Genomic DNA, 25,118 nt, shown 5'->3' with positions numbered 1-25,118 from the left:
TCAGCGACTGTGAGTCCTGTGTAGTATGAAGAGGAATTGGAGCTATTTCAGGGTTGTTTCTTTGGCTTCACTGCCAATGATGTCCTGTTACAGACACAAAAGTTTAACTCTTGCTGGTACCAGTTCAGTCTGTGTGTTTGAGACAGAGCAAGAGCGAAAAAGAAGGGAACTGATATTTGTTTAAACAGTGAGGAAGAAATGTATTTTACATGCATCAGGTAGCTAATATTTCTGTAGCATAGCAGTTTAAAAGTTATGTATGAACACTGCTTGTTCCCTCATACTGTGTACATGTCATTTCCCTATGTACTGCATGTAGCAGCTTAAGTTTACATGTTAATCACTTCTGCTGAGATAAGTGCTCCATAGAGTGTAACCTCAATTATATTTTTAGAAACCTACTATTTGAACACTCCTCTCCCTGATGGTACTTCTTAAATGATGGCATGTGTGTGTAAAATAAAGACAAGAAAGTATTTGTAGGTCCAGAGATTTTTAATCTGGTTCGATCGAGCTGCAGGCATAATAACTGTCGAGTGATGTCTCCATATGGTATTTTACAGTGTTTTACTGCCACCTATTGTTAACATAAAGGCCAACTGATACTTCCAGTTGCATATCAAAGGGTTACAGTCATCAATCAAATTTAAATCTTATAGTTTTGCATAAAAAGCTACCATCCATCACTTCTTCTGTGACTTATTATAGATCCTTGGCAGATCATTTCTGCAGAAAAGCATTTTTAAAACAAAACACCTACTATGATTAGAGAAGCAAAGGTTGAAATGGTAATGAACTTAAGAGTCAATACTGTGTGACATCAACTCAGAACACAAAGTAGCAAAATGGGATAATTAAAAATGCAGAGTAAAACAGGGAGCCATGTTACCTTCCTTTGAATAAACTTGGTATAATGAATGTAGTAAAGGCCCCTACAAGTCCAGCATGAGCTAAAGCGGTCTTTACAATAAAACTATAACATGCTGCCACTCATGGGTTTCGCAACCAAGAGTCAAAGCTGTAAAGGCAAAAGCCAACTTCTCTTAGAAGTCAAGATCATCAAAGTTTAGAAGGTTATTGGCTTCAGACCAAGCAGGGTGCTGTGCGCCATCCATCTCTGAGGCAACTTGGTTGCCACTGGCAAGTGCGTGGTCTTGCCCACCAATAGTGGCATCACATTCAGGGCAAGTGCGACTCATCATAGCCCCACCGCACTCTGTTATGACATAGACATGGCCATTAGGACATTTGTGCCAATGTCCAAGCGGCATGGACATCGCTGAGACGATCATCTTTCTCTCCTCGTCGTTGATCCCCAACCCTGTCATTGGCAACTTCTTGTCAAGTTCCTTCATGGCTTCTTTCACTCCGTGTTGATCTTGCTCCGTGAATTGGCCAGGCATCTTCAAAACACCTCGGATTCTTTGGACCACGGATTGAATTTTGTCAGTGTGTCCTCTCTTGTCTGCCATGTGACAACGGACATTGAGTTCAGCCAGGAGGTTGAGTCTCGATAGCTCTCTTTGCAAGTCAAAGATCTGTTGCTCTGTGAATTTTACGTCTGGTTTATGGAACCAACGCACAAACTCTGCAACTTTCAACCTAAACCTGTAGCCGTCTGTGTATAACATGTTTTCCTTTGCGCTCTTCAGTAGCTTTGCAACTCTTATCAGGAAATTCATCTTATTTTCCAGGACCCACAGATCAATTGCTGTGAGGTAGGTTTTTCCCAGTGCGTCTTCAATCCGCATATATTCTTCTTGCTGATGCATTTTATTGGTGTGAAGGTTTTTGTCCCAGTCATTTTGAAGGGCCATCCTCTGCTTTTCAATATCAGGCTGTTGTCCATTTATCTTCTCCTTTACCATCTCTATCTCAGCCAGACTGCGGTTGATGAAGGATCCATAGCGTAGATTCTTACGAATTGGAGTTTTACACTTCGGACATTCCTTCAGTTTTATGGCCACCACCTCTCCTTCGTTGTCCTCAGTATCGTAATCCAACATCATGTGTTTGTCCATGGCTGTGTGTTCAATGATGTGCCCACAGTCCTCCAGCTGAATGAAGGAAGCCTCAGGCTCATCTTCAGTGCCAAAAAAAATCTCTGTGACCTCGTCATGATTGCAGATGCGACATTTGTTTGGACACTTGTCTCCACACAGACCAATGCACGGGTGTCCGCAATCCAGGGTCATGTTGCAGGGCTGGGTGCATGGCGGACGATCACACGGCTCATGGCAAAGCTTACTGCAGCGTTGGTGAGGGCACTGCCAAGCACAGGGCTCAATACAAGGGGCACAGGGCTGCCCACATGGCTTCATACATTTGCTGTGGACACAGCAGTTCTCACAAAGTCTCTGACAGGGGGGGCAATTGCGAGTGCAAGGTTCCCTGCACTTGTGAGAGCAGATCAGGAGACGCTCACACTGGTGAAAACAGGGGAAGTGGAAGCGTCCCTGATAGCACTTGCCACAGTTACCGCGACAGGCATGGCCACATTTTAGCTGGTGCTCACACGGTGTCTTACATTCTGGCTTCTCTGTCTGTGAGTTGTAATAGCAAGCGTCTTGCTGGCTGTGGCTACACTCGAGTTTTAAGGTGACCATCACTTTGCACTTCTTGTTGCATGGCTCCCCACAGACTGAATCACACGGATGTCCACATTGGAGTAGCTTCTGGCAAGGCGCCTGGCATGAAAACGTCTTTGGGTCCTGGTGACAAGGAACCATTTGTGTGTGCTCACAAAGGGGTAGGATCTTCTCAACCTTCACTGGACATTTCTTTGGGCAATCTTTGGAGCACAGAAGTGTGCACCTATGTCCCTGATCACATAAAATCTTCTGGCACTTCTTGTCACATTTGTACTTCTTGTGCTCGGGGTCGTATGGGTGACAGACTCTTGAGCAAACATGGCCACAGTTCAGACGGAACTGACATGGCTGGATGCAGCCGCCCTCGGGTGCTTGTTTGAAGTCCTCATCACAAGATGCTTTTACCAGCCGATTTGGATGATTCTGGCAGCACAGAGTCAAAGACTTCCCAACCTGGTCGTTCTCCCTCAAGGTGTGGAAGATGTTGCTCCACAGTTTGACTTGGCCCAGCATCGCACTGTTGCCAATACAGTAGAGACCTTTCTTGGCACGTGACAAGGCGACACAGACACGATTGGGAATGTTCAAAAAGCCGACTTTGCCCTGCAGGTTGCTACGGACCAGAGACAACAAAACAATATCATTCTCTTCTCCCTGGTACTTGTCCACGACATGCACTTTGACCCCTGAGAACTCGCTGGCAGGCATCTGTTTGCGCAGACAGTGAAGTTGGCCCGTGTATGTGGTGAGGATGGTTATTTGCTCTGGTTTGTAGTCCTGGAGGAGAAGGTAGCGGCAAAGAGCAACAACAAACTTTGCCTCATGACGGTTCTGATGACTTCTTCCATCTTTGATCTCTTCTTCAGGTTGGTTGTGCTCCACAAAGAATAAATTGTTTTTTAGGCCCTGCAAGACATCATTTACATTTTTACCCTGTTATTCTTTGATATTTATCAAAGTATTCTTAATCTTGCAATTCATGGCACAACCTAGACTCTAAATGTATTTAAAAGTCTAGACTATGCAGATATTTCTTATCCACGCAGGCAAAGAAGCAGATATTCACTGCTAAGAAAAAGCAGCAGACTTGAAACGCTGTAGGAGAGAAAACACAACATGTACCTTGATGTTTTCGTAGTCCAACACAGACGGATGGTTTTCTAGCTCGGTGTAGATGTGTGGGGTCAGAAGCCGGGCAATATCTGGCCTCATACGATGCTGAAGAACAAACAAAAACACAAACACAAATAAACACGGCAACATAAGAGATACTGAGGCACGACTGCAAACTCACTCACACACACAAACAAATATTACAGTCTAATGTTTTCATATTTTTCTTAGAATAAAATGAGCATATATACAGAAACACAAACCTGGTAGTTGAGTCTGACAAAAGGCAACCCCATCTTCACCAGCCTCTCAAACATGGACATCTCCAGGTGGAAGTTCTTAGCAAGCTCATATACTGTGGCACTGGGGCGCAGCTAAAGGAAAAATCACATGTTCACCAAATGCTGAACCGTTTTTCAATGTTTTGAGAACAAAAGCTATGCCTTTATGGACCTTAAAATTGTCACTTTCTTATTTTCCGATTTTGCCCTCTTTCATCCTCATGGTGATTAAGGGAAAATGTAAATCTTTCCTTTACTAAATTGGCAAATTTAAGTGCATTAAAGAGTCCAATATATGTGACCTAAGATTGCAGAATGACTTTCTTGGTCACATCACTTGAGGTGACTGGACCATTTGCAGCCAGTTGCTAGTGAACATTTATGATACAGTTCCTAGACACAGGTTAAGGCAACAATATTTAGCAAACCTAAAAAAAAAATCTGCTATAGGATTGTCTTGAGAAATATGGATGGTGTTATAGAATGTATGCAAATACAGTCTAACTTTCTTTTGCTGTCCTGTTAGTTTGTGTTTGTGTGTGTATCTCTCTGTGTGCAAACCTAATTTAGCTAGAGGACAGAGTGTGATTGTGCATGTATGTGGGTGGAGGTGTGGGGGTGGCAAGACAAATTCTAGTATAAATGTGAAGCATTGTGTTCTGCTCGATTCAACACCAAACCTGTGATTAATGAACAGCACAACAATGCCAAAGCTTATTTTACTTGGAAAGTGTGATCCATCCACCTCCATTACATGCACACATTCAAGTTTGGATTCCATACAAACAAAGCAGTGAACGCTTGCTCATAGAATCCAAATAAATACTATAAAACAGACTAACTCAGATTTGTGCCATTAGAATAACTCATGCGGTTTGCTTTTTATAAAAAAAAAAAAAAAAAAAAAATTATCACACATGTGCTACTTTAATTACTGGATTTAGTAGTGTAAACTGATAAATGAAAATCATATAAATTGATCCACTTATTTGGGACTTAGTCAAACATAGATTACATGTGTTTGGCATATCAAATTGAACCAACTGGCAGTAAAGCCTCAGGCAGAGTGGTAAATTACTTTCATATTGTTCTGACATAAAAAATTACCATTGATTTCCAAGCTCTGGTTAGAATAAAAGCCATTTTAAATTCAACTCTATTTTAAATTCCGTTCTCGTACTTGCTAAACTTTCCATAAATCTTTAAGGATTTCAGGTTTGTTTAAATAGTCAAACATTAATAAACCCATGCATAAACAGGGCACAACAAGCAAATATTAGTTTAGAGCAGACACAAGTTACACAGTGAAAAGAAACTGGGAAAGAATATTGAGATGGTTGATAGAATTGTGTCTAGTTGCAATTGCATGCTGCAGATTGCTAGACAGGCTGCCTGGCCATATGTCCTTGGCAGGCTCTGACAAGTTGTTGTGTAATAGTCTGCTGATATCCAGCATATCACTCCTCACTCTTCTCTTCTCTGTCTCTTGTAATGGCTAGCATGTTTTTTTTTGGCCATTTTGCTCAGGGCAGCACACAAAGCTTTTGGAAAGTAACACAAATACACAAAACCCCCTCACAACACGGCAACTTTAAAATTTTCACCTAAGCATGTAAATGGGATCATTTCAGTCAAAACACATCGGCTTGTTAAAGCTGCATCGGCACAAAAACATTCAGGCAGAGTTTAACGAGATGCAAGCCCGCTAAGAGTTCAGGAGGCTTTGCCCTATTTGTCTGCGTGAGCTCTTACCTGCTGGTGGTCTCCGATGAGGATGAGGTGTTGGCATGCCTGGCTCAGTGTGGTAATGGTGTGAGCCTCGAGAACCTCTGCAGCCTCTTCAACAATCACCAGACATGGACGCACTTCCTGCAGTGTTTTACGGAACTTTGCTGCTCCCGTTGTTGTCATGCCAATAACCTGATGGATGGGATATCTGTTTATTTACGCACAATGCATATCACCTCAGCAATTTATGATTAATTATATTACCTAATTTAGTTATATTCCTGCCCTTGCAAGTCTAATACTACTTATTTTAATACAGGTATATTTAACAGACCGCTTTGGATGGTTGTGTCATTAAGCTACAGTGGCAGCTCCCAGTTCAACCTGTTATATCTGAGCCTCAGTGATATCATTCATGGAAAACTGTAGGTACAAAATGTTTTATTGCACACGCAACAATCTCGTAAATTCTATCTTAATTTTCTTTGTCCTTCATTAAAGGAGTAGTTCATAATTTGGGATCATTTCTTTTGTTTAATGTTTTTATGTTTACTATTTTCATGCTGATTGTTTGATGAGAAGATTAATACTCCTTTCGTGTCTGTATCATGAATATGAAGCTACAGCCAGCGGCTGCTTAATTGAGCACAAAGGCTGGAAACAGGCTGAACATCTAGCCTGGCTCTGTAGATTGTTGATTTTCAGGCGACTACTTCTTGGCTTAGCATAGTGACTTCCTGGAGTCTTGTCTGATTTCACAATGGCACTTGTGGTCGTCTGGGTAAGTGGAGGTTGCTAGGCAAAGTTTTCACAACTTTCTACCCAATTAACACTCCCTCTGAAGGCTTTACGCACAGGTCTGTGACTTATCTACAGTAACTAGGACCAAATTTTGGAATTTCTCATTATTTTTTATATCTGTAAAAGTAATAATCACTGCTGGTATTACCACAAACAAAATTCCTTTCACCCAAATTGTATTGCGGTAGAGGCAGAAACCATAGAAATGCATCTCAAAACCTGGGTAAATACAACCCAAACTATCAGTTATTCTTACAATTTTAACAAAGCATAACATGCTTTTTTGATATCTGAAATACAGCAGTGCTATAAAGCACAGAAAAGTCCACATTCACTGTGTAGGATTTAGTGGTATCTGGTAGTAAGGCTGCAGATTGCTACCACTTCAATACCCTTCACCTCACCTTCCTTTTCTCAGTATATATAAATATGAAGGGCACATTCCTGAATCACAGTAAGTCTTATTTTCAGATAATTACACATATCATTATGAATATGATATTCTGTTTCTGCCAATAGAAAATTCTCCAAACTCAACTTTTACATCAGGTAAATTTCACCGCTGGAAGTTTTTGACTGAACGAAGATCTGTAGTGTGATCATTAAAAAACAACAACAACAACAAAACAGTTTTCCTTATATTCAATATTCAAACAATTCTGTACCGTGGCTTTCTTGAGAAGACAGAGGCTCTCATGTCGTTTTACATCAGCCAGTCGATCCACGGCATTCTGATAGGCCTGCTCAGACTCTAGGGCTCTTGTGCGAAGCTCTACCCTGTAGCGCGCCACCCACAACCTGCAAAGTCAATTAATAATAGAGAAAACTGAAACAATTGTATGGAAGACTTCGGGTCTCATTATTTGCATCTGCAGAAATACTGAGAGCCAAGGTCAAAAAGTACAGCACACTTCCATGGTACTTGATATTACAATGCAATTGTAGACAATTAAGACAAGAGTTATTGTATCTGTCTCAGAAGGAAATGGCCCTATTTGTTAGCTTAAATGATAATTATGATTATGTAAACACGAGTCCTTACAGTCCTGTGTTCACAGTAATGGAAGTTTTGGGTTATGTCTTGGCTGTCTGTGCTGAGAAAATCCTCTGGGATACATTTTCCTGGTGATTAGTTGACTTAATTAGACACACTGGGAATAGACTACCTCCACCAGACTAAGGTTGCATAGGGAATGAGGGGAGTGAAGATGAAAATGGAAGAAAAATTAGGAAGGAAGGAAGAAACTTTAAGAAATCTCCAAAGAGAGGTGATAAAAACACAGATGCAGACCTACCGATAGAGTCTCCATCTGTCTTGCAGATTCAGAACCCAAACATCAAAGACCTTATCTTCCTCTTCTTCAGTCATCGCTGAGCTCTTCCCTAGTTCTTTCCTGATTCTGTACTTCATCTTTTTCCTCTGCTTCCGTTGCATCTGTATTGATCAGAGTAGAGTAAAACTTTGAACCTCAGACCTTCAGCTCATTAAGTGGGTAGTCTGCTTTAAATCTGGTTCTCGTTGTTCTTTAATTGAAATAGGATGGTGCCGTCTGTTTCGGTTGAAATTAACATCATAGAGTTTGGGAGATGTTTGAGGAGGAGATACCATGACATAGAAGCAGTTTATTTAGCCATGTTACTGACCAGATAAACTGGAGCATCAAAGATGGAGAGGTGCATCATGGTGTAGGGTTAGTTTAGACATTTTGACAAGAGCTGCCATTGGAAACCACAGTAATGGCAGTGAATTAAACCTTCTGCTGCCTCAAACTTTTCAGGGCCAAATTTGATACTCCTGATGTTGAGTATTTGGAACTCAGAACTGGTTTTAGTTGTTCACGTATTCCTTTGAGTCAGTAATTGAATTACCACCTGCAAAGGAGGTAACACAGTTCTGTACCTTGTATGATCCCTAGCAGTGCTATGCAGTAATGTTTTCATAAATGAGGCACCACACAAGGATGCATGTGTAAATAGCAGGTGACTCAAGACAAATTGCTGCCAATGGCTTTAGGCTATTCCACTGCTGGTGGCAGCACTATGCCAAGAAATTGAGCAAAGTGGCAACAAAGGGAAGCAAAAATTGCTATCAACCAAACACGGATGCAAACCTAAACCTGTGGAGCGCTTAGATTTAATGCAATACATACATAATGCATACATCTACTTTGCTACAGCCAATAACACTTACAATTGTAAGTGTTCTCAATCAATCTGTCTGATTAAACAGGCATTGCAAAAATGTTAAATTCATGAAATGCCACCCCCCTTACAATCTCAGCATGAAAAATCTCCTCTCAATTTTACCTGGAATCCCTCCTCACTCTGTTCAGCCTGCATGTCAACCTTATCCAGGTTCATAACCAGCATCAGTTCTTCCACTGCTCTGACAGCCTCCTCCATGTCTCCCTTCTTTCTGCCATCTCTACCACCTCTGGGACCAAAGTTGTCTTCAATAATCCGCTCTGCCTGGATCAAATCTGCCTCCTCTGCGATTTCAATGAGGTCCTCTTCTTCCCGCTCCATTGCTTCCTCTGCAGCTATATATAACACATTGAAGTAAGAATCAGTATGAGTTATTTTGATTCTCACAGTACAATAAATAAGCTTATTTACTGTTTTAATTGACAGCTAGTTAAGTTGCAGAAAGTATAATAAACATACAGAGGGGACAGATAATGCCATTCATTCCATAGTAAATGGTTCAAAGTGTATGTAATATTTAGTTACTGAAATTATCAAGCAGAAACAGGTGATGGATTTTTTTTTTTTTTTCTTAATACTTATCTACAGATTTTAGCTGGAACAGTTTAAGTTTGAGATTTTGACAGCCATTTTGGAACTCTTAAGTGTTCACTTTAGCTGGTTTGGAAGCCAACAATTAAATCCTGCTGCACTGTTTCAGTTGGGCACCACATGCAGTACAAGACTTACCTTCATTACTATTCGCTTCCTCTGTCTCCCTCTGCAGGAAGACAGTGGAACCCAAACCCAACCACTCCATCATCACACTGTGCTTCTTCTCACCCCAGGCAGCAAATGCATCCTGCGTCGCGTCCCCGGTCTACAAATCATTTAAAACGGATGAGTCTGCACAGCCATCCATTCTGTCAAGCTCGTCTAGCTGAGTTGGGACATATACATAAGAATGTGTTTTCAGTATGACTCACAGGGAGTAGATGCAGGCTCTCCCAGTGTCTGTAGGAAATGAACTTCTCTAAGAAGGTTTCCCGCAGTACACCTTTCAGAGAACACTCCAGCTTCATACTCTGGCTCTGGATCTCAGTCTCCTCCTGACGCAGCTGCTTGGTAATCTGTTACACAGGTGGGTAAAAAAAAGAAAGAGCTGAGTAAAATGTACAAATATGTGACAAAAGATGAAGTAAAAATGGTGCAAAACACATGATTAATTGCATAAACTTGTGACTTTTAACAGGAAACGATGGGCTAATTTATTAGTAATCACTTAAGCCTATTATATCTTATAATCCTAGCACTTAAATGCATAAGAGAAATATTTGAAACATCAAGTTAAGTTTTAAGATTCACACTGCAGTTGTAGAAGTAGCATAAGCTCACCTCATTATATGCAGAGCGGAGGTGAGATGGAAGTGTACGTCTGTAGTTGTACGAGTGGGTCAGCTCCCTCAGATTGAAGCGCTTCAGGATCTCACTGTTGCTGCGACCTCCCACTCTCACTATGCCATCTTCCAGGAATTTATGAATACCTGAGATGCAGAGTCGAACAAAATGCACATCACATACCAGAAAAATAAAACCTTATTTGTATTACATTGCCTGTCCCGAGGCACAGAGCAGAAAGAAAATGAAATACAACTCAGAGTAGATGTCTGTGGCCCCTTAGTGAACTTAAAATACACTCGCCAAAAATTATTATTTGTATTTGGAATGAATGCACCTTCTTTTCTTGACAAGCGACCAACCCATTTGAAGAGAATATAAAATACTTGTATGTCATTATGAACTGTCATCATTGCTCACCCTCCAGGAACTGATCCAGGGCATGGTTAGTGTAGCACACAACCAGCATCGGAGTCCTGTCAAGTTCATCTCTCCACAGATTCTGATTGGTCAGCAGAGCCTCCGCAATCTTTAGGCCAACGTAAGTTTTTCCTGAGGAAATAGAAGAGCTTGATTTAGAAGTATTTTAAGAGGAACATGCAACTTTCCAGTTCTTTGGATTCTGTCACTTAACAAATAGGTAAACATACAGTTTTCATTCACAAATGAATGAAGTCATCCCTCAAACAATGGCTTATCAATTTCTTACCAGTGCCAGGTGGTCCCTGTATGATGGCCAGCTCCTTTGTGAGGGCCAGCTGGAAGGCTTGCATCTGAGACTCATCCAGCCCCAGCTGTTCCATCTTCGGCCAGGCCTCTGGCTTCAGGCTGTGAAAGGGCCGTATTTTGCCCTTGTGGGCAGGGTCAGCAATGGATGACACGTCATATTGATCTCTTCTTCGCAGATAAGCTGGGGGTTGTACATCTTTTTTGCACTCCACGATGTACCTGAAAGCATTATGGATCCTTGTTAATGTGTTTCTCCGAAGAAAGTACTTCTTATTCAAAAATGTACAGAAAGATCCCCTTTGACAATCGTGTAAGAGCTCAGTGTATTATTACAATTACCTTTAAATAAACAGCATCCAAAGTGTTGCCTAAAATCCACTAACATTAGTCACCAGTCATATCAAACCAAGATTAAGGTTTTACCCCCATGTGTACAGATTTGAGCAAGTGGTTACTTTATTGCATAATAATTACAATTTTCATTTGCTAAAGGAAGAATGTGTTCTTTATTTGCTTTTTCCGAAAGTTACAGACTTTCTTGGCCTGCAAGCTGAAACACAACATGCATTTAGCTGTGAAAAATAAAGCCAAACAAGTGGGAGATCTGAAAAACTGATCACCAGATCCTCCCAGCTGATCTACGGCCTTTTGAAAATTTACCAGAAGATGCTTTCAGGGAAAAAGATGAATAGGCTGCGTTATCTACACTGCATCACTGACAAGCATTAGAATCTAACATTAGGAACATCAAGAAAAATGATAGTTTTTTATCTCCTATGTTGTAGTTCTGAGGGAAAGTTTCAGTGTGTCAGTTCAGGGGACAGATGGCCAGCCCTCTGAAGGGCACCTAGAGGTACAGACAAGAACCACATTTTTGAACTCATCCATGCATGATAGCTCTTTGGGAATAGTGAGACAATACAATTAACTCATGCTAATTAAGAGTGTGATTGCTACTTTACTTTGTACTTGACACTCCCTACCAAGCCCTTTAAAAAATGTGTCTGGAAAAGTGCTGTGGCATTTTATAAAACACTATGACCTTGACTGTAAAACCTGAAACTCCACTGCAACACAGACAAACAATTTTACCTCTGAAAGGGCAGGTTGTCCTCCTCCTGCTCCTGTAGGCCCTCGAGAACATACCGATAGGCCTCGAAGTAGGCAGTTGTCTCGACCATCAGGAACAACTCATCGGTCTGTGAGATAAAGTATGTTTAGTTCTGTTTCATATGAAACCATAATACCCTTCCAGGGACACCTGTCCTGCATGTTGTTACTGAACTATTCTCAGCGAGGCATTAATTCAACTTTATGGTAATTTTTGATTTTGTGGTGCAATAAAATTATACTGAGCGCTCACCTCATTTAAGGCCTGTTACCATTTATATTAGTGAGGTTAATTATCAGAAACATTTCCCTATATTTAAGCTTGATGTACCTAAAAACTAGCAACCCAATGAAATTATTTTATAGCTTTTGTAAACTAAGTGGCTGAAATCAGACGATAACAATATTTATCCTCAGGAACTGGATGCATTCTGCCCTTATCAACAACTACAAACAATGTATTGTCCCACCTGAAACCTGGCCAACTTGATTTTGCTTTCCTCTGTAAAGATAATCTGGACCTGTCCATGCTCCAGGTATTTGGGGTCTCGATCTGACACAGAGGCAAACAAGAAGCTCTCAAAATTATCACAGGACAGGCAGACTAAGGAACCATAGAGCAGCCTCTTGGAGTTTTGCCAACGTACAAACTGTGGAAAAGATGGAGGACATGTCAGTGCCGCAGAATATGCTTGATTGTATCATTCAAATGTCATATGCACGTATGATTCCAGATGCTAACCTTGAGTGGCTGAATGTCAAACTGGACAATGTAGGCAAGGCCGGTGTGCGTGCACTTGGGCACCACCAGTTTTGTGTCAAAATAGACTCGTATGTCGTCGAAGCGTTTGGTCTTCAGAGGGTTATCAGTCCGTCCCTTGTCCATTTGGTTCCGGAGCAGCTGCTGGATCCCCTCGCGGAGCGGCCGCACAAAGTCTTCTCTGAGCAGCCGGAAGTGTGTGTCGAGATAGAGGTGGGTGTTGGTGTAAGGTCGAGAGGTGAGGTTGGGTCTAATGAACGGCCTCTGGTCCTGCCGGAACTCCTCAGGTGTTGGGTAGATTGGTATGGTTCTGAAATCCTGCTGCTCTTCCTCACCTGGGTTAGAAATAGCGGGAGTTTCAGTCATGTGCACCATCTGTAGAACTTTTTTTTTCGTCCAAAACATGTTCTGGCTAATTGTGCACTGTCGGCTTCTGGGCAGGATATCAAAATGTGTTAAAAAAAAAAAAAAACATGATTTCAAGCCATTACCTGGGTTATCACCACTGGTGGATAGGAATGCATACGTGTCCTTGTCTGAGCGCAGCGTCCCCTCCCTGGATTTCTCCTGAAGGTGCCCGATCAGGCCTCGAAGATTCTCCACGGCTTCCTCCGTCTGAGGCAGGATGTCCACGCCTGATGCCCTCAGGCTGTTGATAGAGGCTTGGAGCAGCGTCAGCAACAAAGACACTGCCTTGACAGAGCTAGCAGGGAAAATGCTCAGCACCTAGGAAGCATATATTAAGGACAGTTAGTTAAAAGTTAGTCGAGTCTGTGTAGTGTATTTTTCATGTGCATTTATCCTTTAAATTAATTTACTCCATGATTGGGTCTTTTATTCATTCCTTTATTTACCTGGGAGAGGACAGCCAGGATGTTTTCCAGATGATGTGGGTATTGTGCTCTGCGGAGGGGGTTGGACTCTGACCCCATGCCCACCAGATAGTGAGGCAGGATGGTGCGGAAGAACGCTGAATCCTTTATGATGTTAGCCAGATGTTGCAGGGTGCCTCTGTCCGTGTGCGATTTGAAGGCTTTACTCAGCACCAGGCAGAGGAGTTCGATAAGATCCTGCCTCATTACGGTCTCGCGCAGGACAGCCTGTAGGCCCGGGTGTGAGGAGAGCGTAATGGCCACCACAGATGGATCTTTTTCAGAGAGTTCTTCCAGTGTTTTGAAGCCCAGTCCACGGCCGTGTGGTGCCCAATCTGTGCCTGTAGAATTTGATCTCCCTCCAACCCTGTCTTGTGTGCCTCCAGCACCGTCTCTTCTGTCCACGCTGTGTGCTCCTCTCCTTGCTCCCATGTCTGCCATGCCCATTCTCGCTCCTTCAGCTGCACCTTGCTCTTGATTTCTTCCTCCCCTAAACCTCTGCCTCTCTGCACCTTCCCCTCCATTCCCACCTCTCCCTGCCCCTCGTTGCCAGCCTCCTCTTTCACCCCCTCTCCCTTCATCGCCTGCCCCCCCTCGTCTTCCTCTGCCTCCCCCTCGTGCCCCTTCACCCTCACCAGCCGCCCCCCTCCCTCCCGTTCCTGCACCTCTCACTCCTCCTCTCCATGCCCTTCCTCTGCCTCTCCCACGCATCCCTTCACCCCTTCCATCTGTTTCCTCCCTTTCACCTTGACTGCTCCCACGACTTCGTTCTCTTCTTCTGGCCTCTTGTTCTCTCGCTCTGTCTCCCTGTGCACCTCTTCGTCTTTGCCTGCCTCCACGGACATTACCATCTTGGCCAGTATCATTATCTGGAGGGAAAAAATAACATTGGTATAACAAGGCCTTAAAAGTGAACACCTTTGTTGCTAGATTTGAGTTCAGGTTTTTACTGTTTATTTACCAATATTAGGCCCTCTTCCCCACGCTAGTCCTTCCATAGCCTCGCATGTGGTAGTTGTTGAAGTTTAGGTTGGTAACACTGATGATTTAAAAAGATGCAAGAAAGAAAACAAAGCAAAAAACCATTAAAGCACAAGAATAACATGATCTGATGGATGTGTAGTTTATGCATGAGCTCATATAAACGGACAACATAAGATAGAACTCAATGATGAGAAGTGGTGCCTTCCATTATAATGTCCTCTTCGTGTATCCTCCTCCTCCTCCCTCCCCTCTCACTATTATCAGTACAATTTGCAAGGTCACAGGAATACTGGAGCCAGATAACAAGGGATGATCATCTCACTGTTTGTACCTTCTGAGGAAATCAAAGCGACCATTGTAGGGAGACCAGGTCATGTTTACACACGTTTCACTCTTTCTTATATATCTTGGAGTAAATACATTATACAGCTATAAATGATATTCCAAATGAAAGAGGAAAGTCGCTGGCATATTTCCTGTATTCATCACATTTTAAGATCTTATTTCAGAACAGAGTTATTGGTTAGTCATATTGCAAATGTGCCCTTATGTCAATTTACCCCATCAGCAGGTAAGTTGTCACACTGGATATTGAAAGAAATGAAAACATGACAAATTGAAATTTGTTTTGTTATTTTAAATCAAAATGTCTCAACAACAGCTTGAGAATCATTTCAACCAACCTTTTAAACAGAACCATTCAAAACTAACACAATATGCATTTTTATTCTCGTATCGGCCTATCTGACTCATCAGACTCACGGTCAGATATGCAGTTCTAGCACACAAGTTTCTCGCCTCCGGTGCTCTCTTCATGAGCCCATTGTTTGCATTTTATGCTCAGTGTCCACATCTCACCGGAACAATATTTGGAGAACGTCTCCATGCAAACAAGGTACAAGCATGGATCTTTCATTGATTTGGAACCTCTCTCTTTACTTTGGAACAAAGTTTTCTTTGGTTGGGGCAGTCTTTCAGCTTCAAGTGACTTCACTGATGACAGACCATAGTACATGTCAGCTGATCTCATACAAATACTCTTTAAGCTGCAACTGTGTCGTGGCTAAACATTTGGAGAGGTTTAGCCAACTTTTGAAGCTGGAGTAGCTGCCTGACTTTTTATTTCATCTGCTGTGAAGTTCGAGCAGTATTGCGCTCCTGGGCTGTACTCCTTATTGATCTCTTTTCAAACTTCACCTGCCTCACTGTCCTTAACGTCAGGTGGTTCTGCTTACTGGTTTTCTTTTATTTCTGACCATGTCTTCACCTTTCTTTCTATCCTATCATCTTTCCTCCTTCCTTTTAAAAACATATTAATCCAAATATCTTGAATATTGTGACACAATTCTATGACTGCTAATTGGCCAACATCGCTCAAATTAACTGTCACCGATATAAATGACAATGCCTCATTTGGGACAATTTCAAATAAGTTGCTGATTAAACAATATCTTAAGGAGAAGAAAACTACATAGACTGAAGTAAATGTTCACGTTTCTTTACGCAGGGGTGTGAATAACAGTAAATTACATCAGAATAAGTAGATGTCACAGGTAGATGTGTGATCTGTGGTAGGTGCACCTGTATTCATTTCTTCGTAGCACCCTGTTGAAAATAGGAGCAATGGGACAACAAGCCCCTGTCTCCCCTACTTGATTGTCTTGCCAAGAGAAAAAATATTATTTTTTTGTGACATGTCAGCCTACTTGAACGCCCATAAAGGTAGATAAGCAAGACAACTTTAATTTGATATACATTTTTATTCCAATGCCATTTGAGAGTACACTCTGTTTAACACTGCAAAGACTCGACCCCATTGGAAGGTGTGCCCTCTAGTGGATATGTTCGCGGGTGCGTGTAGGTTTCTTTTCTCAAGAAATGGCCACGCAACATGACAACAGTGTTTAGTCACGGATCTGCCGAAATAACCCGAGGCTATTCCAGTACCCACCCAACAAGCTCTACATTACACAGTGCCTTTTAATTCTTCAAACCTATGGTTGTTGTGACTTTTAATCATCAGTTCGCAGCTTTCTTTATTCACAGGACTATCTTTTTTTTTTTTTTTTTTTGGTATTATTATTATTGACATTTCCTCATAAGTAAACCAGCTGCCTTTGGGTCCCACCCCCTCGTCCCAAAAGCAACGTAAATAAAGAAAGAAGAAGAATTTACCTTGACTGAAATCCACTTGATATTAGTATTTCCACCTCAAACGTTACAAAGAGAAATAGGCCTATTTTCTTGTTTCGCATCGATCAGCCTCACTCGGTTCGCCTCCGTCCGAGCTGCTTCCTTCTCAGACGCTCTGCAGCTCAGTTCGGGAAGCAGCTATTTAAACGCTCTGTCATTTTCGTTTTCGTTTCATCGGAACAAACACACCACACCTAGAAGACAGTGTAGAGCAGGATCTATCTGTTACTAGGAGGCATAACACCCATGCACAAATTATATCTGTTTAGTATCCATGGTTATTCACAAATAGCCTGTGGCAAGATACTTGTATTGATTAAAGGCTATATATATAAAAAAAAAAAAAAAAAATAAAGGTAGAAGTATACCGATATAATCCTCCGGTACAAATACAATTCTCTCGTTCAAATACTGTGATAAATAACCTAAAAGTACAGAAGTATTATATATATATATATATATATATATATATATATATATATATTATATATGTAGGTACTTTAGATGTTTAAGTACACCGCGGAATGATCCTGTCAGTCTTTATGATCACATGGGTATAGCCTGTGTTTTGTTTTGTTTTGTTTTTCCTTCTGATGCATTAAGCCCAAGCAGCATCCTATCATATAATTAATGGTCGAAAGAGGCGCTAAGTGAATTTTGTAACGGATCATGTAGATGAAAGTGTATGTAAAATCTAGACTGTGCAAATGATCTGTTGTTGTCAAACAACTAAAGCAAATGTTTTGTTGTTGTTGTCATTTTTACTCCACTACATTTCCTCCATAAAATACTTTTACTTCTAAACATGTCCCTTAAGCATTACTTTGCCGTTACAAGATTAAAAAAAAAAAAAAAATAAAGTTTAAAATTTTTTTAAAAAAAAAATGGGAAAGACATGTGAAAGGCTGATGACACAAACAAGCGAGAATGTGTGGTAAATCAGTTGTCCTAGTTTGCAAGTCACACTGGTAAATTCACTTAATGCACGAGTGTAAACACGTCCTCACGAAGCTCTGGTTGGGTTTCTGTTCCCACCCAAGGTTGGGCATGCCTGAATACCAGTCATCCTAACTTGCACTTGTAGCCACAGAGTTCAGTAAATGTTAAGTAAATGCTTTAAAAAGAATGAACTGCATACAATTCTCACTTTTTGTTGTTGTTGTTATCTTTAAATAAGAGCATTTACTTGTGCAATGTTGACATCTGCACTTGTTACTCCAGCGAGGCTTTCAATCGCTTCCTACACGTGTCTGTACATGTCTGTGTGGTTGCGATCCCCAAAAAAAACATAGATCAACCATTGCATTAAAGTAGCAACCACTGCTGACACTAAGAAGTAGTTGATAAACACGGTGAGGAAGGTGGGCGGGGCTCCTCTTCCTCGTTTACCTTCCGTTATCTCGTTTGGCTGACGTCATCATTCCGTCTGAGCGGGGAAGGAGGGGGGTGGGGGGGGAGGAGGAGGCTAAGCTACGAGCTAACGCAGAGGGATCCTCGGTCGTTTCCGTCAACGTCAACATGTCGCCGCCTCCTCTGTCTTGGCCGCATTGCTTACCAGGCGGCGTTTCGGAGTCGTAAACCGGTTTATGTCGGGCGGTTCGCGTAATGATGGCTGCGGTGCTGAAAGGAACGGAACCGGGGCGGGTGCAGCGCCAGCTCTGTCACGAGCTAACGCTGATTAGCTAACTACCGGGGCCGCGTTTGCGTGAGACTGTCCTCGCTCGTTAGGACAGCTACCGACCGAGCTCCGAGCTGGACTAGAGACATTAAAACGGTGGTTAAGCCAAATAAATAAGGAATGGACTGCGATGCTGTCTGACGAGGACACTTCAAGGAGTGAAGGAACCATGAAGAAATCCAGAATTGTTGGTGCTTCGTCGCCGGTGATCGGAAAGCAAGGTAACTGTGAGCTTAAGTGTCAAAGTCGGGCTGTCCCATCGAGTCCTGGGACTGTCCCATCGAGTCCTGGGACTGTCCCATCGAGTCCTGGGACTGTCCCATCGAGTCCTGGGACTGTCCCATCGAGTCCTGGGACTGTCCCATCGAGTCCTGGGACTGTCCCATCGAGTCCTGGGACTGTCCCATCGAGTCCTGGGACTGTCCCATCGAGTCCTGGGACTGTCCCATCGAGTCCTGGGACTAACAACATACCGAATCGTGTCCCTCCGCGGACGTCCGTCTCCCGGTGCGCGTTAAGATAAGTGTGCGGATAAGTCGACGCACTTTAAGCGAAACAACACTTTTGTTTTGTGTGTCAGACTGGGACACCAGGAGGAAGAAGAAGATTGCGGACATCGGGCAGGCCCTCGGTGCGAGTCCAGTGGACGTGGCGGCTCTGAGGAGGATGGCCATCAGCGAAGGGGGGCTGCTGACCGATGAGATCCGCTGCCGGGTCTGGCCCAGGCTCCTCAACGTCCCTCTTCACGTCCTGGATCAAGAGCCAGGTATCGTAGTCGATAGTGTGATTAAACAATAAGGGGTTCAATTCACCATCCTAAGCTCTTTCCCCGACGTGCATGTCACACATTATTATTATTATTATTTGTTGTTGTTGTTGTTGTAAACATCCGGTGCAGGCTCTGCCACGTACATTATTTGCTCACGGAATCATGTTTTGTCCAGAAACGGTTGAGCGGGAGAATAACAAGGACTACAACCAGGTGCTGCTGGACGTCCAGCGCTCGCTGAGGAGGTTTCCACCTGGTGAGTAGAAGTACAAACCCCATGTCTGCCTGGAAGAACTTGTCATTTAGACCCTGCACTTGTTTTTTTTTGTTTTTTTTCTCCCCTCTTTATTATTTTTGCAATCTATTGCAACAGATTACAGGGAACACTTTTCGGTGTCACACAACCCTCACGCCATTCACTCGGATATATATATATATATATCTACATGTATTAACCTAGAAGTTGCGCCCGCACCGCTTTTCTGGCAGGAGGGGGAAACATTTGCGCTCTGGAGATTTCGGTCCGCACGCAACTCTTTTGACACCGTTTCTTCGTCCGTTAATCATGACAAATCATGACGTTTTAATATTTACAGGGTCGTTGACGCAGCGGCACACCCGAAGCCTATGTAAGCGAACAGCTGTGTTTTATTTTTGGCGGACTCGTGCAGGTATGCCAGATGAGCAGCGAGAGGGTCTTCAGGAAGAACTGATTGACATCATCCTCAGAGTTCTGAAACGTAATCCCCAGCTGCACTATTACCAAGGATACCATGACATTGTCGTCACCTTCCTATTGGTCCTGGGAGAGCGCCTGTCGACCGCTCTGGTGGAGAAGCTGTCCACACATCACCTCAGGTACCGACAACGGATACAAATGAATTGGCTGCTGGTTCTTTATTCTGCGACCGACTTTCTCAGCGTTTCTTTGTGTGCAGTGGGTCTTCACGGCTTCGTCACAAAGGCTCTTCTTTTATCCTTCTCTCTCAGGGACTTCATGGATCCTACCATGGACAACACAAAACACATTCTCAACTATCTGATGCCCATCATTGAAAGGGTTAACCCTGAGGTGCATGACTTCATGCAACAGTAAGTACTTTACAGGAAATGAGGGTTGCTTGTTCCAGCACCATAAAGTTTGGCTATATTTTCTACTGTTGTGACGCATCTATAGTAATGTCTCCTACTAGTTTGTTTTTTTTTAATTTTAAAACTGCTGAGGTTAATGTTAAACATCCGCATGCTCAAATAAAAAGATGATAATAATATTTTAAGTGAGGGTATAAAGGTTGAATGTGCTTTTACAGCACAGTTATTCTATTATGGCGACTTAAGTTTAGACTGTTAAGAACAGAGGTCGTTAAGTCCCACAAGATGGAGGCCTTATGTGACCTTCATGTCTGACTTTCAGGTCCTGATCCTGTGATATAACTTGAGTTTCGAATAACTTCCGATCATATGTGCTGAAGTGGAGCAATCAGAAAACAAACTGGTTTTGAATTAATCAAATCGTCTGTCATGCATTTATTTTTAAGGGCTGAGGTGGGCACAGTCTTCGCTCTCAGCTGGCTGATCACCTGGTTTGGCCACGTCCTGTCCGACTTCCGCCATGTTGTACGGTTGTACGACTTCTTCCTAGCCTGCCATCCGCTGATGCCCATCTACTTTGCTGCTGTGGTGAGTTTCCTGTCATCCCCACTCCTGGTTTGCAAAGAGAATAAGAAGAAGAAGAAGAAGAAAAAACCCTCAACTTTCATTTACAGTCCATGAATGAAAAAAACTCAAAAAATAACTTTCCAAAGCCTAGAAAATGTATGAGTTTCATTTTTTTTTTTTTTTTTAAGTTATTCTACACAGATCTGTCCATTTATTTGAGGCTTTGCTCTCCTTAGACAGGTTTGTCCCTTCGCGGAGGCCTATGTGACCCCACAAGGATGTACTGTACAAGATTGTGGCCATCAGGGTTGTGTAAATTGTAGATTGCTAGAGTGTAAAGACGTCATGATCACAACCGCACTTAGACAGGTGACGGCTGAGCGTCGATTTGTCTTTTGTCACATGTGGCTAACCAATTGACTGATGCACTTATCACTGTGGCCCTTGACCGATACATGTTATTTGTGCTGCAGATTGTACTGTACAGAGAGGAGGAGGTGTTTGATTGTGAATGCGATATGGCCATGGTTCATCACCTGCTGTCTCAGATTCCCCAGGATCTGCCGTATGAAACTCTCATCAGCCGAGCAGGAGACCTCTTTGTCCAGTTCCCTCCGTCTGAACTGGCTAGAGAGGCTATCTCGCACGACAGGTACTTAAATCCTTAGGGTTAGCACATGTAAGCACATTACCTTTACAGATACCACCTGCCTAACTGGTATGAGCTTTTTATTTCTCCGATGCTACTTACTTTATCTTCACCGTTATACAGCAATATATATATATATATATTTTAGTTTGTTCTACTTTCGTTCTTTCACTAACCCGTTTCATTCTCTGTCTCTTGGTCTCTTCTCTATATGTGTCTTCCCCTCTACCTCCTAAGCATGGCATCCTCTACCTTTAAGGACTTTGACCTTGCGTCCACTCAACAGCGACCGGACTCGGTTCTTCGTCGCAGGCGCAGACAAAAACAGGCTGCGCTGGAGAGCTCAGCGGTGAGCTCGGTTGCGGCAGTGGCCCAACCTTCAACAGCGCGGCGGTTTGTCCGACTGGCGGTCATGGGTCTGACAGTGGCTTTAGGGGCAGCAGCACTCGCTGTGGTCAATACTGCTCTGGAGTGGGCCCCCAAACTGGACTTATTTCCTTGACCTGCTTCTCTTTTTACCCTCTGCACTCCCCCAACTACTCTGTCTTTGACTGAATCAAGCTGGCGGGTGTGTTGCCAAGAACCTTAAAATCATTTAAAACACAAAACGTGGAATCTGTAACACCCTCTGGAACGTAATCTCTAAACTGAAGCAGTTAACACTCCTCGTTCGTCTTAAAGGATGTGTCTAAACATCTCACTCCATGTAGGGCTTCAAAGACCCCCCCAGCTGTGGGTCCTTTTTATGTTTCCTGAGGAGTTTACACCTGCGTAACAGCAACAGCTGCTGCTGTTCTGAAGTGAAGAATCCTTCTTATAATGAAGACACTATCTCTAAGAACAATTATTGATGGTTTCATCATTAAAGTTTATTTATTTTTCATATTAGGATAATCAGACATTGAGTTCTGCTCACTGAGATTTATGCTGAAAGCTTGGTGGACTCACTGCACTTGAAACTGCTGCCAATTTAGAGAGCTTGAGTGAATGTATGAGCGAGTGTGTGTGTGTGTGTGTGTGTGTGTGTGTGTGTGTGTGTGTGTGTGTGTGTGTGTGTGTGTGTGTGTGTGTGTGTGTGTGTGTGTGTGTGTTGCACCTCATTTGTTATCTATTTGATACCTGGACTGAGACCAAATAGAGGATTCTTAAAATCTTCTCCTTGTATAATATACTGTTTGTTAATTTCGAGGTATATAAGTAACAGTAGACGAACATGACACACAGGCACTTTTAGGGTCACCATTTTTTTTTTTTTTTTTTTTTTTTAGATCACATTGTCGCTTTAAGTTCTTTGAATTAGTCTTGTTGGTCAGGGATTAAGTATCTTTAAAAAAACAGTTAACAGTCATCGCCCTTGCTACACATTCTAGTTTTGGCTCACGGCAGGGTAAACTATGAACTATTAATCATTGTTACCAAAGTAAATTTGTTGTAGCCTAGGTGAGACCTCGTTTTTTTTTTTTTAATTTTCAAATTTAAAATTGAGGATTAGCCTCCATAATTGAAAACAGCTTTCACAGTCCAGGAAGGAAACTCTCATCTGCATCAAAATGGTTTAAAGAGAGCTTTCCAGTTACTTCGATGTTTGGTTGCAGAACAGAACAGAATGTGTCTGTTTCGTGTCCCCAAACGACTAGTTTATATTTTCTGTATCACTTTTCCTGGAGTAGACGATCCAATCTCTCCTTGTAGTTCGACATACTCATTCACTCAATGCCTGGTAACGGAAAATATCGCAGGTGGAATGGATACAAGTAAAAAGACGTGGATACCGTCGCCTTTGATTTGTCACGGTGGGGAACCCACTTAGCACCGACTGCGTTACATTTGCAAAATCACTCGCGTTTGATAGGCGCTTCACTCACTCATACCGCAAGATGCTCCTGTCAGAAAAAAAAAAAAAGCACCCGAGCCTTCAGATCAATGCTGTGTAATATTTTTGTTTTTAAACAGGACTGTAGCTTGTTTTGAGCACACGCTTATTTAGTTAATTGGTTTAATTGCATTTCCAGGGCACTCCAGCTCACTAAAACGTTCCAGTCACTTTCAATCAATCATATATTAAATAGGGGAATTCATAGGTTTCAGTGGTTTGGCACTCACCCAAATATGGTTGTCTTATGATCCCACACCTCACTAAGTGTTTGTCAGATAACTTCATTTGGGAAAAAAAAGTGAATTGAATTGTTTTTGATTTTTTTTTTTTTTTTTTTTAATGTTTATTGCTCAACATAAAGCTTCACAGCCATTGAACGAGGTCTGTTCTAAGTCCATGGAGATAATATTCTGCCAAAAGCCTAACAGACAAAACATGTTTTAAAAACGCCATACAAATCAGACAAAGTGTGGTTTGCAAATTTAAAAAAAACACCATTAACAAATTGGTGCATTTTGTTTTTGTGAATATAAAATGTACCCATCTAATAAATACAGAAAGACAAACAAAATGTATCCTATAAAGGCAAAAAAAAAAAAAAAAAAATATCGTGACACTTCAGTCACAATGTCAGTGTGCTGAAGATCTTTTTCAAAAATATCCCGAGTAATTCACCTTACACAACAGCAGGTGGCACTATGGGTCAATATATACATCTGTTTGTAATAGATGTTTTGTATTTTCAAACCACAGTTTGTCAGTGAATCATAAGAAATTGGTCAAACATGTTTTGTTTGTTGGGTTTTTGTCAAGAAATTAGCTCCATATAGGTCGGCTACACTGGATGGCACAAGTAGTGAACTAAAACCCTCCCACTTCAGTTGAAGACATCCAATTGATGTGGAGAGATGCTGTTTTTGCAATTGTGTATTGGGACTTGAACACTTGGCATCGTATTGCTGTATTATGACTGAATTGAGGTAAATCTCCTGTAGCGAACCACTGATTCAACCGGTCAAGGATCTACAAATTGATCCAAATGAAGGTGACCCCGGCACATGTCCAAGAAAGCTCTTAGTTTCCTGACACAGTAGTTGTTCAGCAGTGTTGTTGACATGCACCACAGACCTGCACTCGGTGGTATCCATTTATTTTCATTGCACTAAAGGATTTATCTGCTTTTTTATGTTTATTTTGTCACAATAAAACTGTCATACTAATGTAAAGTTGTACAATACAATGCTAATAAACTAGAGTGAAAATGTTGAAATCATTTGTCTGAACTTAATATTCAATGTTACATTTCTTTAAAAGATGTTATTCCTGACGGTATATTGGCCATTTTATGACATTTTAAATTCAACTTATTCGGCAAAACTAAAAACCGAGTCGGCTGAATTTTCTTCATCCTAAACTATACTTGATCAGACTTCAACAGCTTCATCTATCCAGTTCGATTCAGCTGCCCACCATTCGTCTCAGCAACACTTCATCAGCTTCAGCTAACCTTTGTCAGATCAGCCCTTTTATCTTATTGTGAACACATTTTAATTGTGGTACAATAAAACAAGCATGCTATGCTTGTGGTTCCAGTTTATTGGAACAAAGTTGGTCACTGTCACATGCATTGTTTCCATATGGGATAAAGATACAACTACATTTTTATGGGGAATATTTTACAGTTAGCGTGGAACCTTATGTAACCTGTAGTCAGGCTGCGAGGAGCACCAGAGCTGACAAACA

General features: G+C 42.1%; 2 protein-coding genes and 1 long non-coding RNA gene across 4 annotated transcripts; 1 reads left to right on the top strand and 2 right to left on the bottom strand.

Moving 5' to 3' along the window:
* Positions 1-476: 476 nt before the first annotated feature.
* On the bottom strand, positions 477-14,132 carry znfx1 (zinc finger, NFX1-type containing 1). Its single transcript, XM_069690999.1, has 17 exons — positions 13,550-14,132; positions 13,187-13,421; positions 12,678-13,030; positions 12,406-12,585; positions 11,918-12,024; positions 10,806-11,044; positions 10,517-10,648; positions 10,094-10,242; positions 9,685-9,828; positions 9,449-9,578; positions 8,822-9,054; positions 7,810-7,949; positions 7,180-7,312; positions 5,738-5,905; positions 3,968-4,078; positions 3,714-3,809; positions 477-3,497 (listed from the first exon to the last, which is right to left on the bottom strand). Exons 1-17 carry the CDS (start codon positions 14,012-14,014, stop codon positions 1,044-1,046), a joined length of 5,469 nt encoding a protein of 1,822 aa, XP_069547100.1. The 5' UTR covers positions 14,015-14,132; the 3' UTR covers positions 477-1,043.
* Positions 14,133-14,569: 437 nt separating this feature from the next.
* Positions 14,570-17,085, bottom strand: LOC138616585 (uncharacterized). Its single transcript, XR_011310600.1, has 2 exons — positions 16,727-17,085; positions 14,570-14,606 (listed from the first exon to the last, which is right to left on the bottom strand). It is a non-coding gene; the product is annotated as an uncharacterized lncRNA (long non-coding RNA).
* A 1,110-nt stretch (positions 17,086-18,195) lies between these two features.
* Positions 18,196-24,645, top strand: tbc1d20 (TBC1 domain family, member 20). 2 transcript variants are annotated; one of them, XM_069690998.1, is made up of 8 exons: positions 18,196-18,643; positions 19,003-19,188; positions 19,367-19,447; positions 19,863-20,049; positions 20,182-20,283; positions 20,730-20,871; positions 21,399-21,502; positions 21,737-24,645. In XM_069690998.1, exons 1-8 carry the CDS (start codon positions 18,553-18,555, stop codon positions 21,999-22,001), a joined length of 1,158 nt encoding a protein of 385 aa, XP_069547099.1. In that variant the 5' UTR covers positions 18,196-18,552; the 3' UTR covers positions 22,002-24,645. The 2 variants fall into 2 exon arrangements, with proteins under 2 accessions (XP_069547099.1, XP_069547098.1); XM_069690997.1 differs by having other exon boundaries at positions 21,324-21,502.
* The last annotated feature ends 473 nt before the right edge of the window (positions 24,646-25,118 follow it).

The sequence above is a fragment of the Brachyistius frenatus genome, unplaced genomic scaffold (assembly GCF_029030835.1).
Source record: "Brachyistius frenatus isolate BFR_SWC_R1_liver_20210118 unplaced genomic scaffold, ASM2903083v1 Contig_10, whole genome shotgun sequence".
Classification (NCBI taxonomy): Eukaryota; Metazoa; Chordata; class Actinopteri; family Embiotocidae; genus Brachyistius; species Brachyistius frenatus.
The sequence above is the reverse complement of the archived record's forward strand: the minus strand, read 5'-3'. Positions and strand labels throughout refer to the sequence as shown.